Here is a 16524-nt window from a genome sequence, read left to right on the forward strand (position 1 = left end):
AATTTTCAAGGTGTAGGAAAAGAACTTGTGCGGGAAAAGGAAAGCCTAACAATTATAATTCGATTCCTATTTCTCTGACTATTCTTTCTCAGTATCTTCTGCTTTGTCCTCTGCGACCCTTAAGTGTTGGTATTCCCCAAGATTCTGTCATTTGCCCTTCTCTCTTTGCAATCTATGTCCTTTCTGGGGATATCACATCCATTCCTATGACTTAAAATGTGCATCTCTTTCCCTAATTTCTTTCCAAGCTCCAGATCCTTATTTCCAATTGTCTACTTCATATATTTTACAGGTGACTCAATCCAATATGTCCAAATCGAACCAATTCTTTCTCTTTCCCTTCCTCCTCCTGTTAATGGAATAATCATTCCCAGGACCCAAAGCAAGGAATCTACAAGGATTTCTCACTACTTAGGCGGGCAAGTCACCAGAAAAAAGAAAGTCAGTTTAATAGCATCAGTCTGATATCAATGACATTGCTAGAGTTCGCTAAATGTTGAGACTGTCAATAAAACCTGCTCTGACCTGGGAACTATCTTGTCCCTTCAAGGTGACTTTGCTTCCAAATACTGGAAGTGAAAATTCAAACATTTCTGGAAAGTAGATTTTCAGTTTATATCAAAAGCCTTTAAAAAAGTTCATACCTTCTAATACAACAATTTCCCATGTAGGAAATTATATTAAGGGGGAAAATGTCATGGTTATGCCCAAAGATATATCTACAAGGATAGTCATGAAGGAATTATTAATAATAAAAAATTATAAAAAATAAAAAGGTCAAATAATAAAGAGTTGGATAAATTACAGTATGTGCATATGATGAAATACTACACAGTCATTAAATATCACCTTTTGGAATATATATCAATGTGGAAAGTGTTGACAATACATTGTTAAATGAGAAAGGTAGACTACAGAATTATACTATAGTTTAATCTAAACTAAATAGATATACACATACATATATAGGAAAAATAAAATACACAGCCAATATGAAGAGTGATAAAAAGTTAACTTGGGGTGATGGGATTATAGGTCATATTTTTTCTTCATTATATGTTTTGTATCTTTAAAATGTTATAAAATAGATATTTTAAACACAATTTTTGGGAAATTTTTAATTTGCTTCTGAGGTGGGGGAAAGGCACAAACTCTTTAAGGCATGAGTTTGGAAATGATTAGAAAGTCTACTAGGGAAGTTAAGTATAATCTTAAGCAATTCTAAGTACATTAATGTGATACTCTCAAGCCTTCAGAGACCAGGAACTTGAAAAATGAGAGGTCAGGAAGAAAACAATGTGTCCAGTTTGAACAAGTATAGTCAGTGGCCCAGGGAGGTACCTAGCATAACCACCATCTTTGTCTTTCCCTTCTCCCTGCTTACTACAAGAGATGGGAAAAGAATCTGAAACCTAGGAAAATATGTATGACAGCCTTTCTTTAGAGGACTTGTCAGCAGGGAGCTAAGATCTCATTATCTTTCTATGGAAGGCTTAAAACTGGAAGCCGTCTGTAAGTGACTGACACTGAAACTCCTTTGAAGATTCAAATCATCAGCTCAACAACAAACTCGTATACATCCTTGGAAGATTTGGGGCACTAATAAATATTTAATAATATGAATGATTAGTTTGATACTAAAAATAACAAAATGAAAGGTTTCCTACCTCTGCTTTGCCACATTAAGTCGATAAATACATTGAGAAAAATCTAAATTATGTCATAAACCATAGACTCTTGTAGGCACAAAGAACCTCAGCTTATTTAGTTAATGAATGACATAACCAATTAAGCTATCTGTTGCTTTAACCAATAGTTTAAGTGTAGTATTAAAAACAGTTCATTCACATACGCACAATGAATAATTAGTGATTAGTTAGCAATTCTGCTTTATTTTCAGAAAGAATTTATTCAAATGGCAGAAAAGCCACACCCCACGCAAGACCATTTCTCACTACCAGCAGCTTCTCAAGAGGAGGTCTTGTGCTCGGTTGAGAGTAAAAGTAAAAGCACCACCTACAAAGAGGTAGCTTCTTCATAAACCCAAACTTACAACCTATGAAGTTACACATACACATGCATACACATACACATAGAGACACATATATGATGATTTTGGTAAACTAAATAATTAAGTTATCATCTACATTTTTGCTTCTGAGTATTCATAAATTTTAGAAACTTCTACAATTTTAACCTTTAATGCCCCCTCTTTTGATGAAATGTAAATACTTAATGCACAAAAGGAACTATTATTTTGAATGGTGGATTTTAAATTGCAGGTTGTGACTGATGATAGACTGTGAAAAAAAGTTAGTGGGTCATAATTAGCACTAAAAATAAAGAAATAAATAAAAAGTAAAAGATCAGGAGGCAGTAGATATGATAAATATGCAAATAAATATTGTTTGTATAACTTTTGTTTCAATTTATTGTGTACTGGGTCACAATGTGATACGTATTTCTAAATGGAGATTTGTTGTGTATTGTTTTGAAAGCAAACAAGCCTGCATCAAATTTAATTTGCAACTGGTGATATTTTCCTTAATATTCCTATATTGGCACTGTAATATCTGTCTTATCCAGTGATCTACTTAAGAAAGGCATGTCCTATATCAAAAGGGAACAATGACAAAGTAAATTTGAGCTTTTTTTTTTTTTTTTTTTTTTTCGGAGACAGAGTCTTGCTCTGTCGCCCAGGCTGGAATGCAGTGGCATGATCTTGGCTCACTGCAACCTCTGTCTCCCAGGTTCAAGTGATTCTCCTACATCAGTCTCCCCAGTATCTGGGATTACTGGCACGCACCACCATGCCTGGCTAATTTTTGTATTTTTAGTAGGGATGGAGTTTCACCATGTTGGTCAGGCTGTAACTACTGACCAAAAGTGACCACCCACCTCAGTCTCCCAAAGTGCTGGGATTACAGGTGTGAGCCACTACACCCAGCCGGTTTGAGTATTTTTTAAGAGACTTTCAGAAAGTGTCCATATGAGATATGCTTTTTTATGGTACTTTTATCCATTCAACATATGTATATCAAAATATACATATGCATGCATATATGTCACTCTATCTATTCAACACACACACACAGTCTACTATATGCCAAATGCTAGGGATGCAGAGATAATAAAGAAAGCTCTTCTGGGGGTAAAGTCCTAGTAAGGAAGATAAAAAATTAACAAACAATAACACATATGCTAATGGTTTTAATACATGTTAGAACTGCTAGTCTAGAAGCATAATCTCTAGTTGGGTAATAAGAGTGCAGATCTTGAATTCAATGAAATTCCAATTTTCAGATGAATAAAAAGAATTGGGGCCAATCTGATAGGAAACATTGCCATTTGGAATTAGAATCTCAAAAATCTTGAACATTTCTAGACTTGATGAATATTGTTTATAATCAAGAGATTAGAGCAGCGTGAAAAAGAGGCAAGAGTGACCCTGGGACTGAGCAAAGCCTGCAAGCTGCTGCATCTCTGATTCCAGCACTTATGTCCCACTGCAGTCACCAACGTGCCCAGGAGAAAAGATGAAGGGGATGCTAAGAAGTTGAAATCAAGGTGAAGGATGGACCACAGAAGACTTGCAAGGTTGTCTGCTAAATCTGCTTCTTCTAAGCCAGAGCCCAAACCTAAAAAGGCCCTTGCAAAACAGGGAGGGAAGGTACCCAAATGAAAATAGCATTCTTGATGCTGGCAAGGATGGGAATAACCTTGCAGAAAATGAAGATGCCTAAACAGACCAGGCACAGGAAGCTGAGGCGCTGCAGATGCCGAGTGCAGTGTGTGTATTTTCGGTATCTGTGTACTCTGGTGACAGCAGTTTGAAATAGGATTTTTTACCAAATTATATGAAAGTGCAGAATTTTGTTTTCCTGTTTTTTTAGGCTATGTTGTTAGCACACCAAAGACTTCATTGTGGTTTTCTGAGGAAGGGGCATATATTACCAATAGAATGTTCCTGAAGCTGGATTGATGTGAGAAAACACCTTTCCTTTCTAGTTTTGAGAGACTTCCTCTTGGCGTCCAGGAGGAAGGATTCCCTGAGGCTGACACACATAGCCACCTTGGCACAAATGCCTGGTGGTGTGGAAAAACTAAACTGCATTTTTATGTCCTCTTCTCGCTCTCTGCCTTCAGCATAGACTTAACTCCCTTAAACCCAGACACCTATTGGAACCAGACCTTCCCAAAATCCGTTACCAGTGTGCCAGGCAATCTGGACTTTCCAGTGGTACCATTCAGATGGCATCCCTCAAAAGAGCAGCGGTTCCTGTTCTAGATTGTGGCCTGTCAGATAAATTCCACCATTTCTTTTCATTTCTTGAAAGTCAGGGTTGGCTCATGAAAAGTTAAACAACATGCTAAATGTGAAATGTCAACCCTTCATCTAAACTTTCCCTTACATGTTGGTTTTCCTCATATCAGAGTGTCCTGGCTCACATAATATTCTTGCGGTCAAGTGTGTATCAAAGTTCACAGCCCTAGTGATTTTTTAGGTCTCCGCATTCTTTTCTCTTTCACTTAATTGCCATGTGATCCCCAGAGCTAACTTGAAAGACACTCCCTGGCTAACGCCTTTTGCAATATCTATATCCTCATTGTCTATGAAATTAAGTGTAAAGCCCTTGGCATGGCATAGAAGGTTCTTCCCTTATGTGGCTGGGTCAGGGTATCAAATGAAGAGTTTGTTTGGGTTTTAGAGTGGCTTTCTGATTTGAATAGTCCATTGAAGGAGAGAATTTGAAAGCTGTTCTATATTCTTAATGACTGCACATGTCCTGCCTGATACCATGATTGTTTACGAAAAGTATCTTTTTTTTTTTTTTTGAGATGGAGTCATGCTCTGTCTCCAGGCTGGAGTTCAGTGGTGTGATCTCAGCTCACTGCAAACTCCTCCTGGGTTCAGGTGATTCCCCTGCCTCAGCCTCCCAAGTAGCTGGGATTACAGGCACACGCCACCATGCCTGGCTAATTTTTTGTATTTTAGTAGAGACAGGATTTCACCATGTTGGCCAAGATGGTCTCGATCTCCTGACCTCGTGATCCACCCGCCTCAGCCTCCCAAAGTGTTGGGATTACAGCCGTGGGCCACCAGCAGGAAAGTGTCTTAATAAAGCTGGATACAAGGCCAAGCGTACTAGCTCCTAGCACTTTGAGAGGTCTAGGTGGGTAGACTGCTTGAGCCCAGGAATTCAAGACCAGCCTGGGAAACATAGCAAGACCTAGTTTCTACAAAAAATAAAAAAGATTTTAGCCAGGCATGGTGGTATATGAGTGTAGTCCTAGCTACTTGGGAGGTTGAGGCAAGAGGATCGCTTGAGCCCAGGAGTTGGACGCTGCAGTGAGCCATGATAGTGCCACTGCATCCAGCCTGGGCAACAGAGTGAGACCCTGTCTCAAAAATAAATAAATAAAATAACAAATGAAATGAAATAAAATAAAATAAATAAAATTTTAAAGCTGTATACCATTTGGCTTGGGGGAAAAAAAGGAGTTGCAGTGACCTACAAAATAATATAGAGTGAGAAGATGACAGTGCACTGATTACTCAACTCAACAAACATTACTTGAGCACTTGCCGTGTGCCAGGCATGGTAACAGGAGCTGGTGAAACAGAGGTGAAAAATAATACTCTTTTTGTGTCCACAGTCAATTGTTGTCTAGTAGGCAAAGCTAATATAGGAAGATAATTAATCAGAGCACAATTAGTACAGGCAAAAGAGGTATTGCAGGTGCAATGGTAACACAGAAAAAGGAATCTCCTTGGAGAAGGAGACACAACAGTTCATGGAATGCAGGAAGTTGGAGCTGGAATTAGGTTTTCACAGTAAGAGAAAAGGAGAAAGGCATTCTAAGCTGACAGAACAAGCTCTGCAAGGGTATGCATTAGCATGACACATTTGGGCAACTACAAGCAGGTGTTACCCCGGATCATAGGGTATTAGAAGGTAGCCAACAGGAGTGAGGTTAGGGAGGCAGACCCAGCCACATAAGGGAAGAACCTTCTATGCCATGCCAAGGGCTTTACACTTAATTTCATAGACAATGAAGAGACAGATACTGCAAATGGCGTTAGCCAGGGAGTGTCCTTCAAGTTAGCTCTGGGGATCACATGGCAATTAAGTGAAAGGGGAAAGAATGTGGAGACCTAAAAAATCACTAGGGCTGTGAACTTTGATATCACACTTGACCTCGAGAATGTTATGTGAGCCAGGACACTCTGATATGAGGAAAACCAACATGTAATATTTTTATCTTACAAAGCTGATAACACAGAGAATTAACAAGTTATGCATGTATAAACAGTAGAGTCACAGTTAGGAAGTCGGCAAGTGTCCATCACTTGAGTCCTGTAGTGTCATCTACCTGATTCACCTTTGGGCTTATCAATAGCATATACAGAGTCGTCATGATCACTGCCTGGGTCTGCTGGTAGCAGGCTGGCTCACTGTGGAATAAATTAACCCCGCAGACTCTAGATTTGCAATGAAGTCCCCCAGCTAGGTTTTTCATTAAAAAGTGTTCTTCTATTCGTTGCCTGATATAACTATTTTCCCAAATCTAATCATTTCTTACTTTTCAAATCTATTCAAATCATCATTTGTCTCTTCATCTTTTCTGTAAATTTTGCCCTTTAAAGCCAATGGTTATTTTAATAATAATAGCACATGTTAATACTTCCATAGCACTTCCTAGTATTCCTAGAATAGCACTATTCTAGTATTCTGATACTAGAATAGTATCAGGCACTATTCTAAATGCTAAACGTATACTAAATGATTAAATCCTCATATCAACCCTATGAGATGAGTACTATCATTATCTTCATTTTTCAGAGGAGGAAACAGCAAGTTTCCCATGACACTAAATAGGAGCAGAGCCACTAATCCAATCCAATCCATTTGGTCCTGGAGCTGATATTTTAATTCACAAGTCTTAGTTTGTAAAGGTACTCAGTAGGAACAAGGGACCAGTGCATCAAATGTTGCCTCAAAGAAAACTTTTCTTGGATATTCCTTTTTCATAAACTTCAAAGTCCTGTAAGTTTTGCCCCTGCACCAAGTTGTAATGCTTTTGTAAACATAGTTTGCATTGTTCCAACACCTTAACAAACATGTTTGGAAGTACAGTTCAGCCAGACTGAAAGATTACCACTCTCAACTGTTTTTTTTTTTTTTTTTTGGTTTTTGACAGTTTAACCTATACTTTCCATCTCACAAATAAGATCCTTCTGTAAGAGTTCTTCCAGGACATGAAACTTACTAAGGATTTGCAGCTCATTAAAATTTCTTCCTTTTAATACTCAAGATTGAAATAAAACATTTTCTGCAAGGTCAGCAATAGCAGATCTAATGTAAGTCCTTTATTGATTTTTAAAAAGTTGACTACATTAATCTTTTTACTTTTTATCTTGTCTTTAGGTCATAAGTCACCAGTCCTTTTGTGAGAGGAAACTACTTCTCTTATTCTCTGAAGCTTTTCAAGAGAATATAAAAGTAACAAAGAGATTTTTTAAAAAATCAGCCTACCATATAAGGGTTTAGGATCTACTTAGAGGTTGAAAGACCCTTGACCCTGCACAGTCTTAGATGTTTCCTATGTCATTTTTGGAGTCTGAGCTTTATTTCCAGAAATGATTAATTATTCAGAAAAAAAAAAATAGTTGCCACTCAAATCTTTAAAGTTTTGAAACTTTTTTTTTTTTTTGAGACAGAGTTTCGCTCTTGTCGCCCAGGCTAGAGTGCAATGGCAAGATCTGCGCTCACTGCAACCTCCGCCTTCTAGGTTCAAGCGATTCTCCTGCCTCAGCCTCCTGAATAGCTGGGATTACAGGCACCCGCCACCACGCCTGGCTAATTTTTGCATTTTTAGTGGAGACGGGAGACAGGGTTTCTCCACGTTGGCTAAGCTGGTCTCAAACTCCTGACCTCAGGTGATCCACCTGCCTGGGCCTCCCAAAGTGCTGGGATTACAGGTGTGAGCCACCGCGCCCGGCTGAAACACTCTATATGAGCCATTCTTAGAACTTTATGGACTTCTGATTCTCCATACACTCTATAGTAAACTACTCCCCACTTTTTTCCACAATTTTTTCAAAAAATCAATGTGAATGACTCAAAGGTCAAAACTTTCAGATGAATTTTGTGAAAATTATAGCTAATGCTTCAAAGGGAGAGGATCAGGAAGGTGGGTGTAGAAGAATCTGTTTTTCTTCAAATGTTAATGGAGTGGTTTATTAGCACAGACCTTTTAAACCAAGCCAGGAGAAGACAGCGGGATGTTTTCAAGTCCCCTTGGGCTGGCGAAACGGGTACTTGCTGTACCTTATCAAGCACTAAACACTGAATACTTGTTGAAAACAGAGCTGATACGCATCCTTAGCAACCACTCACCTCTGCTATTTTAACAAAATGTCAAGCAAGCGAGAGAGAGAGAGAGAGAGAGAGAAAGAAAGAAAGAAAGAAAGAAAGAAAGAAAGAAAGAAAGAAAGAAAGAAAGAAAGAAAGAAAGAAAAAGAAAGATAGATAGATAGATTAGCATACAAGGCAGGACATGCCACCTTTATATTCTGAGCTCTGTCCACAGTGAGCAGGCCATGCCAAACATTGGGAGAGACACAATGATTGATCATGCAAAGCAAACTGTAGGTTTGAATCCCAGCACGGCCATCTACGAGTTATGAAATCTTGCCAAACTACCTAATGTCTCGGTACATACACCTAGAAAACGAGAATGATCCCAACCTTTAAGATGAGAAGGGAACTGAGTGGGAAAAGCGGATGAGAACAGCTGACCCCAGCAGCCTCCCAGTAACCTAGTTTTCCCTTCCCATCTCTGTGTCTACGGTGTTTGGTGGCCTCACCATCTCCCGCCGCCTCCAGCAGTTCCTTCACTCAGTGAAGGTCCTAGACCGAATGGCCACCTTCCTGTATGTGGGTACTGATCACCCACCACCTTTCTGCTTTTCGGTGCTATGCCCTTTTTATCTTCTCTAGCAGCCAAAGCTGAGACTGGTGGGAGTCATTTCCAGCTCCGATGGTGGAGGAGTAGGGTTGACGGGAAATGCCAAGGCATGCTCCACGCCTGCTGTCCCCAGCCCCGTTGGGCTGTGGCACTCTCCTGACCAAAGTCTGGGTCACCAGGAAGCAAGACGGAGCGCCACTAAAGGTCTCTTGTGCCCTGTATTTCGCCACTGCGTTGCCAGGATAGGAGTGGAGGCGGACGGTGTCCGTCACCAAGACTCAGGGAGCGATCCCTGAGCTCGCTCGGCAGTTCCCGGGCTCCGGGAACGGGCCTGGGCGGGGAAGGAGTCGGGGCGCGCAGCGGCACCCGGCGAGACTGCAGGGCGCCCGAGCGGTCGGACGGGGGAGCGAGAGCTAAAGCTTGCGGAGCGCGCCGAGCCGCGGGCGCTGGCGGCCCCGGCCAGGGAGCTGACGCCGAGCGGAGCCCGCCCGGCCGCGGGAGCTGCGGGAGGCGGAGGCCGAGTGGGGGGCGGAGCAGGCGGCGCCGGGGAGGCGGAGGCGGTGTCTCCCAGAGCTGCGCAGGCGTTGCTCGCACCTTGTTGATTAGTCAGTGCTGGGAGCGCTGCTATGGCGTTTCTCAGACCCGCGGCTCCTCCTCACACGCTCGAGGCGGAGGGAAGGAGGGGTAAGAGGAGGAGGAGGCGAGCGGGCGGCCGCCGCAGCTGCAGACCCAGGGCCAGAGGAGGAGGCGGAGCGGGAGCCGCCGCAGCCACCCGGGCCGCTGCCGCCGCCGCCCGCAGCCGCGGGGCTGCTCTGAGTCTTCTCCGGGCGTGAGGGCACGCGGGGCGCCCCAGCCATGCCCCGCAGCGGCAGCTGAGCCGGGCGCCGGTCCCCTCCCTCTGGGCCGCCCCAGTCGCCGCGCCCCCCGGCTGCCCGCGGCCGGAGCTGCCCGGCGCCTCCCGCGCGCCCCAGACCACGAACGCCAGCAGCGGCGGCCGCTGAGGCGCGGGTGGTGCCGGCGGCGGCGGGGGAGATGGACCCGGCGCCCTCGCTGGGCTGCAGCCTCAAGGATGTGAAGTGGAGCTCGGTGGCCGTGCCGCTCGACCTCCTGGTCAGCACTTACCGGCTGCCCCAGATCGCGCGGTTGGACAACGGTGAGTCCCAGCTGGGGCGCGGGGCAGACGGGCGAGGACAGCCGTCTCCACGCGGGTGGGCGCGCGTGTGCTGGAGAGGGTGGGACCCGAGGGGAGTGGGCTGCCCGCCCCCGAGCGCCGGAGTTGGCCCGAGCGGCTGCCGCAGCCCTGGCGCGTTGCTCTCAACTCCCCCCAGCAGCAGACAGGGAGGTGGAAATCAGAGTCCTTGCAGTGTAATTAAAAAGGACGCCCTAAAAAAAAAAGTCAACATAGGGAGACCTCTGCAGATCGTAATTTTGGACGCCAGCGATCCCTCCCCACCCGCCTGCAAGAATTACTCAACTAGGGAAACCCTGAAGAGTTATCTTAGGCAACTTTCTTGAGACTATCATTGTGCTCTGGGTGGCATCTTAATTTGGGTGCTCTCCTCCCTGTCTCCCCCATCCCCCGCCAAACAGATTTAAGAGGAAAAGCTCCTGGGTGACCATTGAAAAGGATCATATTTCTCAGAGACCTTGTATTACCGCTTCTCTGTTTTGTTTAACCCAACCGAAAGTAATTTAGGTCTGTGTGTAGAAAATGTTTTTAGCAGAAGTGATGGTATGCTTAAGGTTAATTATTAGGTTAGCGCATTTCCAGCCTGGAAAAAAAAAATAAATCACCAAAACATATTGATTTGGAACCTGAGCTCAGAACTAACAAGGGTGTATTTCCTGAAACTGACCACCAGAAACCCACCCAACTCCTTCCCCCAACTGTTTATTCTGCGGTGTGACAGCTGCAAACACATCGTTGCGCATACTGTCAAGCAAGTAGACACCTTTCAGTTTGAGAGTGATGACACGTAAGGTGGCAATTTAGGTGTGTTTGGGCTTCTCTTGTTTTCATCATAACTTCAGTGGGCTTTGGCTTCATGCGATTTTAGACTGTTTGCAGAAAGAAGCCTGCCCTGCTGTGGGGCAGCTGTGGAAGTACCCGGGCCCAGGCTGGCAGACAGGCAGGCAGAGCTGTGGCTGCACAGGCCAGGTCAGGAGAACACTAAGCAGAAAGATGTCATTTCGAGTCACAGGCACTAGGGTTACTCCTTGTTTCCTAGGGTAAAAGAGTGGGTAACATGAGATGTATACATATACAAAGGAGTTTTTATTCTGTTTCTTATCTGTGGGGTTTGATTAGACATTTATATATCTGATGTGAAAAATAAATGCAGGAAACTTCATGAAAGCTGGAAAACAGCCTTGGCTTGCTTGCTATCCTCGTTTGATTGTTGGTAGTAGTAGGGTGCATCGGAAATAAGCTGGAAGTTTTAAAACTAGTAATGAAGTGCAGATCACAGTAGCTGTTGAAGCGGAGGAGGGGATTGGGCGGGACACACAGGTGGTGTGTTGAGGCGCTTCTGCTTAGAGTGGGGGTGGGAAAATATTGTGTGCTTTAAATAGCATCTACAGACCTGAATTGGTGTGTATGTGTGTGTATTCGCAACGTTTCATTTCCTCCTCCAAAACTGTGTATATTGGAAGGTTGTGAGTCCTTACCTTTTCCTACCTTCTCTCATCTCTGCACACTGCCAAATTTGGTAGCTAGGCAGAGAGCATTGCTGCATGTGGTATAAAAGTCACTCAAAAGCTTCATTAAACTGAAAGTTTAAAGGGGCGGAATATCACTTTCAGACATGACTTTTAGTTTTATTTCCCACTTTTCTATCCCTGCCATTCATAAAAAGGATCTGAATCAGCAGTGTACTCATCCCACACTTCTTTCTAAAATGAGGACGTGGGTAGTGAGTCTTAACACTGTGTCCTTTCAAGCTGTGGAATGGATTTTGATCACTACATGTAATTCCAATTCTTCATTGTAAATTTTTCTTATTTCCTTATTGCCGCTTGAGAATCATAGTGGCACATACAAATTTGGAATCATTGCCAGATACTGCTTTATAACTTGCTTCTTTCACTTAACAGTCCCATCTCATGTAAACATTTTTGTTAACATGATTTTTAATAACTGCCAAAGAGTCCATGGGCTAAGCTATACCATGTAATTTCACCCCCTATTGTGGACATTATTAAGCGATATCATTTTGTGCTATTAAAAATTGTGGTATAATGAATACTCTTGTACATACATCTGGGAGTTTTTTGGTTAGAATACATTTCTACTTTGCTGAACAAGCATGTCAGTACTATTAAAATCCTTGATACACATTGTCAAATTGCTTTAGAGACTAAAGGAAATCCTCATTTACACCAACGTGAGCATTGTGGAGTATCAGTCTGCCCACATGCTGAAAATACTAAGTATTTACAAAAAAATTCTCTACTAATTTGATTGGGGAAAGTGTTGTTTCCGCAGTTGAATTTGGGTAGACTTTAAAAGAGTCAATTGTAGGTTCTGTGCATGTTTTTAAACATGTTTCACACAGTTTAGGACAGGTTGAGGACATGCTGGCATATTTATAAATGTTATAGGTGAAATCTTAAGTTTTGTGCTATCCTCATCCTGTGTTTGCCTGTTCCCCAGTTTTAGTACTGCAGGTACATTTTACATCGCACACGCCCACCCTATACTTAGACATGAAAGGTAGTCATTTTCCAAATCATTTGTTTTTAAAGAGACTAGAACAAAATTGAAAAACATGCCAGTAGTTGACATTATGCCAAGAGGAAATGATTGGCTAATTTTAAATACGTTTTAAAGAACATTAAAAAAATCTAATTTCACAACTATTGATTATCAAAAGCCTACTGTGGGCTGGTACATTTCTAGATGCATAATATGTATTGTCTCAAATCCACAGCAACACAATTTTTAAGAACTTCAGAAACCTGAGATTCAGAGAAATTGACTTGCCTGAACACTCGTACCTAGTAAATGGTGGAGTGGAATTTCCAGCCGACCTTCTGACTCTGAAGACTGACCTCTTATCTCAAACTGGGCTACCTCCTCGTACTAAAGGAGAGAAGGGTTGAAGTTGTTCTGACATCTGCTCTAAATAGGTTCACTGTGTCTCTGAGAGCTTGAGGACTGGAAAGTCAGTATTTTAAAAACAGTGTAGATACCAAATTAAGTGCTGGCCTCATCCATCATATATACGACTTTCTGCTTCCCAAAGGAGTGGCTGAAAAGAGGCAAGAGGCAGTGGGGAAGAAGAGGTTACAGAACAGGAGAAGAAAAGGAAAACGTTGGGGTTCAAGGGCCTAGTAATGTAGATGTGTCTGTTGAGATGACTCTTCAGGACATTTGCCATCCCTAGAATATTCACTACACGATATGTAAAGAACTCTCCAATTCTTTGTATATTATATGTGCCACTCCTGAAGTGCCAGGTAGATAGATGTGTTCAATATTACACCCTTGATGGTGAAATTTGCCTTTGTATGATAAGATAAATACAAAATAAGTGAGCCTTTATAAATATTGCCCCATAAGTTTTTCTGGAGAACCGAAAGAAAGGTACTCTAGCAGTTCTCCTTGGGAGATTTGATGAGATATATCTCATCAGCTGAGGTCTAAGCCCAGTCAGCAGTACAGTTAAGATCAGATATTTAAACTGATTGATATCAGTCTTATAAACTGTTGGCTGTAGAACTGGGTTCAGCGAATGTACTTAGGACTAAGGAGAGGATGGAGAAAATACTAATCCTCATTCCACCCCCAGCCATCCTCACTCAAAACTGGATAGGTGGGAAATTGTTCATTTTCTCTTTCCTTCTCATTTCATCTTGGATAGACCCTGAAGGCTTGTATTAGAGTAGCATTCTTACAACCTTTTTGCTTCTATGCCTCGTAAAAGATTTGGTGAAACTCTGTCCCTAAGCACATTCTTCAGTTAAATGCTAAAACTTTTCATCCTAAGTTTAAATACTTCCAGGGGATGTAATTTCTCAGCATATTGTAACTGTTAATATTTTAAAGTATTACATCATTCTAAAAACTCTAGTAAAATATATATTTGATTTCCAATATCATTTGTTTAAAAAATTCATGAGATTCAAGAATCAATCTTTTGAAAGTTAAACATTTTACATCTTTTATCTCTTTAAATTCTTACTCCATTTCCCTTCCACTGTATAGAATTCTCTCTCAGTGTAATATATTTTTATGCTTGAAAGTGTTCTATTGATCACTCTGCCATACTCTCTGTAACTTAAAAAAAAAAAGTATATAGATTGAAATCCAGTATTTCATATTTATTTGGATCACAAGACTTTCCATATTTAATGATTTCTGGTTGTTTTTTAAAACAAAGAATTGGAAATAACCTGACTTAACAGAAATAGTTGTTACCTAAATACTAGAGGCTTTCACCCTGCAACATGAGTCAGTATTTTTGTTCCTTTGTTTGTTTCTCTACCCAAGGTCTCTGCACCCTTGGGCAGTGCATCTTAGAAAGATGTAGAGAAAATAATACAGGTGCATTACTTTTGTAAAGTGGTTGAAGAACCATTGTGAAGGGGAGATGGTGAATGACAGCTTCCTTCCATCACAGTGAAGGTCATCACTGGATGGATGTCCAGTGCAATCGTGGACCCAAGCCCATTAATTTTTAAACAAGAGTACTTTTGGAAATTTCGAATATAGAAACTGATTCCTTTACAGTTGTGATGATGAGACCCTTGGGAAGTGTTAGCTTTGCCTCAGACATGTACCCCAGTTTAAAGAATGCTGGTCTAGCACAGTAAAAGATGTATTAATGGCCCTGTTTGCTGAAAGGAAAAGGAAGACCAAGGCTGTATGGAAACGCAGGGAGAGAGAAGAAGAGAAGGTAGTAGGAGTAGGAGACCACTAAGTAGGTCGAACAGGAGCAGTGACCGTGTCTTTGTCCTGTGTGTAGGAATCACATCGGATTCTAAGTCCCGGATTTGTTGGGACCCTGGGAACTTTGGTCCTTGCTTTGCGCTCAGAGACTTCTGCAGCTTTACCGGCCTCTAGGAGCAAAAGCATGGACACTTAGGCCCCAGGGAGGCTCCAAGTGTCTGTAAATGTCAAAGGTCTTTCTCGGATCCATGTTTTATCACTGAAATTGATGTAAGTTCTCAAAATCTACTTTGTAATTGATGTCTTTTTCTTTTCTTTTCTTTTTCCCAAAGTAACTTACTTTTGCTCTTGGAAGGTGTTCTGTGTTTATCTTGTGGCTTCATTTCTCCTGGTATTCTGTATTTTAAGAGAGTACACATGGCCAGGGTAGGGGGAATGGTAGTTTAAAGAATGCTGGATTTGGAGCCAAGAGACCTTCGTTCTGTTAGAGGTACTGCCATTTCATAGTCATGTGATCTTGGTCAGGTCTTGTAACCCCTTTGATTTGTAGTTTTCCCATGTAGAAAAACTGGACATTATACTTGCCCATATTCTTCATTCAGGAAATTGTTTCTTAAGTCAGCTAACACTTATAAAGCCCCTACTATGTGACAAGCCCTGTTACAGGTGTTGGGACTACAGCAGTGAACGAATCAGACAGAAATGTCTGTCTTTGTGGAGCTTACATTCTTGTGTATCTACTTATTATCGGAATTAAATGCAGTATTATATGTCAGATACATGTGTGAGATAGCTGTGGTAGAGCTACAGATCAGTTGAGGGAGGCTTCAGAGTATAGCATATCATTCAGGCAGCAGCAGCTTTTATTGTCTTTGTACAGAAGAAGAAGCTGAGAGAAATGCTCTGGGTGACTTGAGTGTTTCCATTTGAGTATTCCAGGTTACTGATGTAGTAATCCACAGGTTATAAAAAGGTGGCAAAAGGTCTTTATCAGACAGAAAGTGTTATAAGCTGAGTAATCTAACCAGGATTGGCCTTTGGAGGGACTGGAGGAGTTAGGAAAGGAACTTTTCTTTTTTTAAAAAAAGGGATGGGTTCACGTTATGTTGCTCAGGTTGCCCTCAAACTCCTGGGCCCAGCTGATCCTCTGGCATCAGCCTCTCAGGTACCTGGGACTGTATAAGCCTGAGCCACCACATTAGGCCAGGAACTTTTAATTTAATCCGGAATCACAGGTGAGTTTTACCAAATGGTACCAAAACAATGAGCTTAGACACTTGTATCTTTTTTTTTTTTTCTTTTTGTGTTGCCCAGCCTGGAGTGCAGCGGCTCAGTCTTGGCTTACTATAACTTCCTTCTCCTGGGTTCCAGCAATTCTCCTGCTTCAGCCTCCCGAGTAGCTGGGATTACAGGCAAGCACCACCATGCCCAACTAATTTTTGTATTTTTAGTAGAGATGGGGTTTCACCATTTTGGCCAGGCTGGTCTTGAACTCCTGACCTCAAATGATCCGCCTGCCTTGGCTTCCCAAAGTACTAGGGTTACAGTCATAAGCCACTGCGCCCAGCCTTTTTGTTTGTTTGTTTTTGTTTTTTTACCATGTACTCATCATTATATTCACTGATGGATGATCATTTGTTTGTAACTATAGTTGCATAATG

General features: G+C 42.0%; 1 protein-coding gene across 3 annotated transcripts in view; it reads left to right on the top strand.

Annotated features, from left to right (window-relative positions):
* The first annotated feature begins 9574 nt into the window (after positions 1-9574).
* GAREM1 (GRB2 associated regulator of MAPK1 subtype 1) overlaps positions 9575-16524 on the top strand; it is a 195831-nt gene continuing 188881 nt past the window's right edge. For 2 of the 3 annotated variants that reach the window (XM_007974340.3, XM_007974341.3), the window contains exon 1: positions 9576-10126. In XM_007974340.3, coding sequence (XP_007972531.1) covers positions 10006-10126 — 121 coding nt within the window. In that variant the 5' untranslated portion in view covers positions 9576-10005. Of the gene's footprint in view, positions 10127-16524 lie in introns of all 3 variants that reach the window. The other variant, XM_007974342.3, reaches the window with a different exon arrangement.

The sequence above is a fragment of the Chlorocebus sabaeus genome, chromosome 18 (genome assembly GCF_047675955.1).
Source record: "Chlorocebus sabaeus isolate Y175 chromosome 18, mChlSab1.0.hap1, whole genome shotgun sequence".
NCBI lineage: Eukaryota > Metazoa > Chordata > Mammalia > Primates > Cercopithecidae > Chlorocebus > Chlorocebus sabaeus.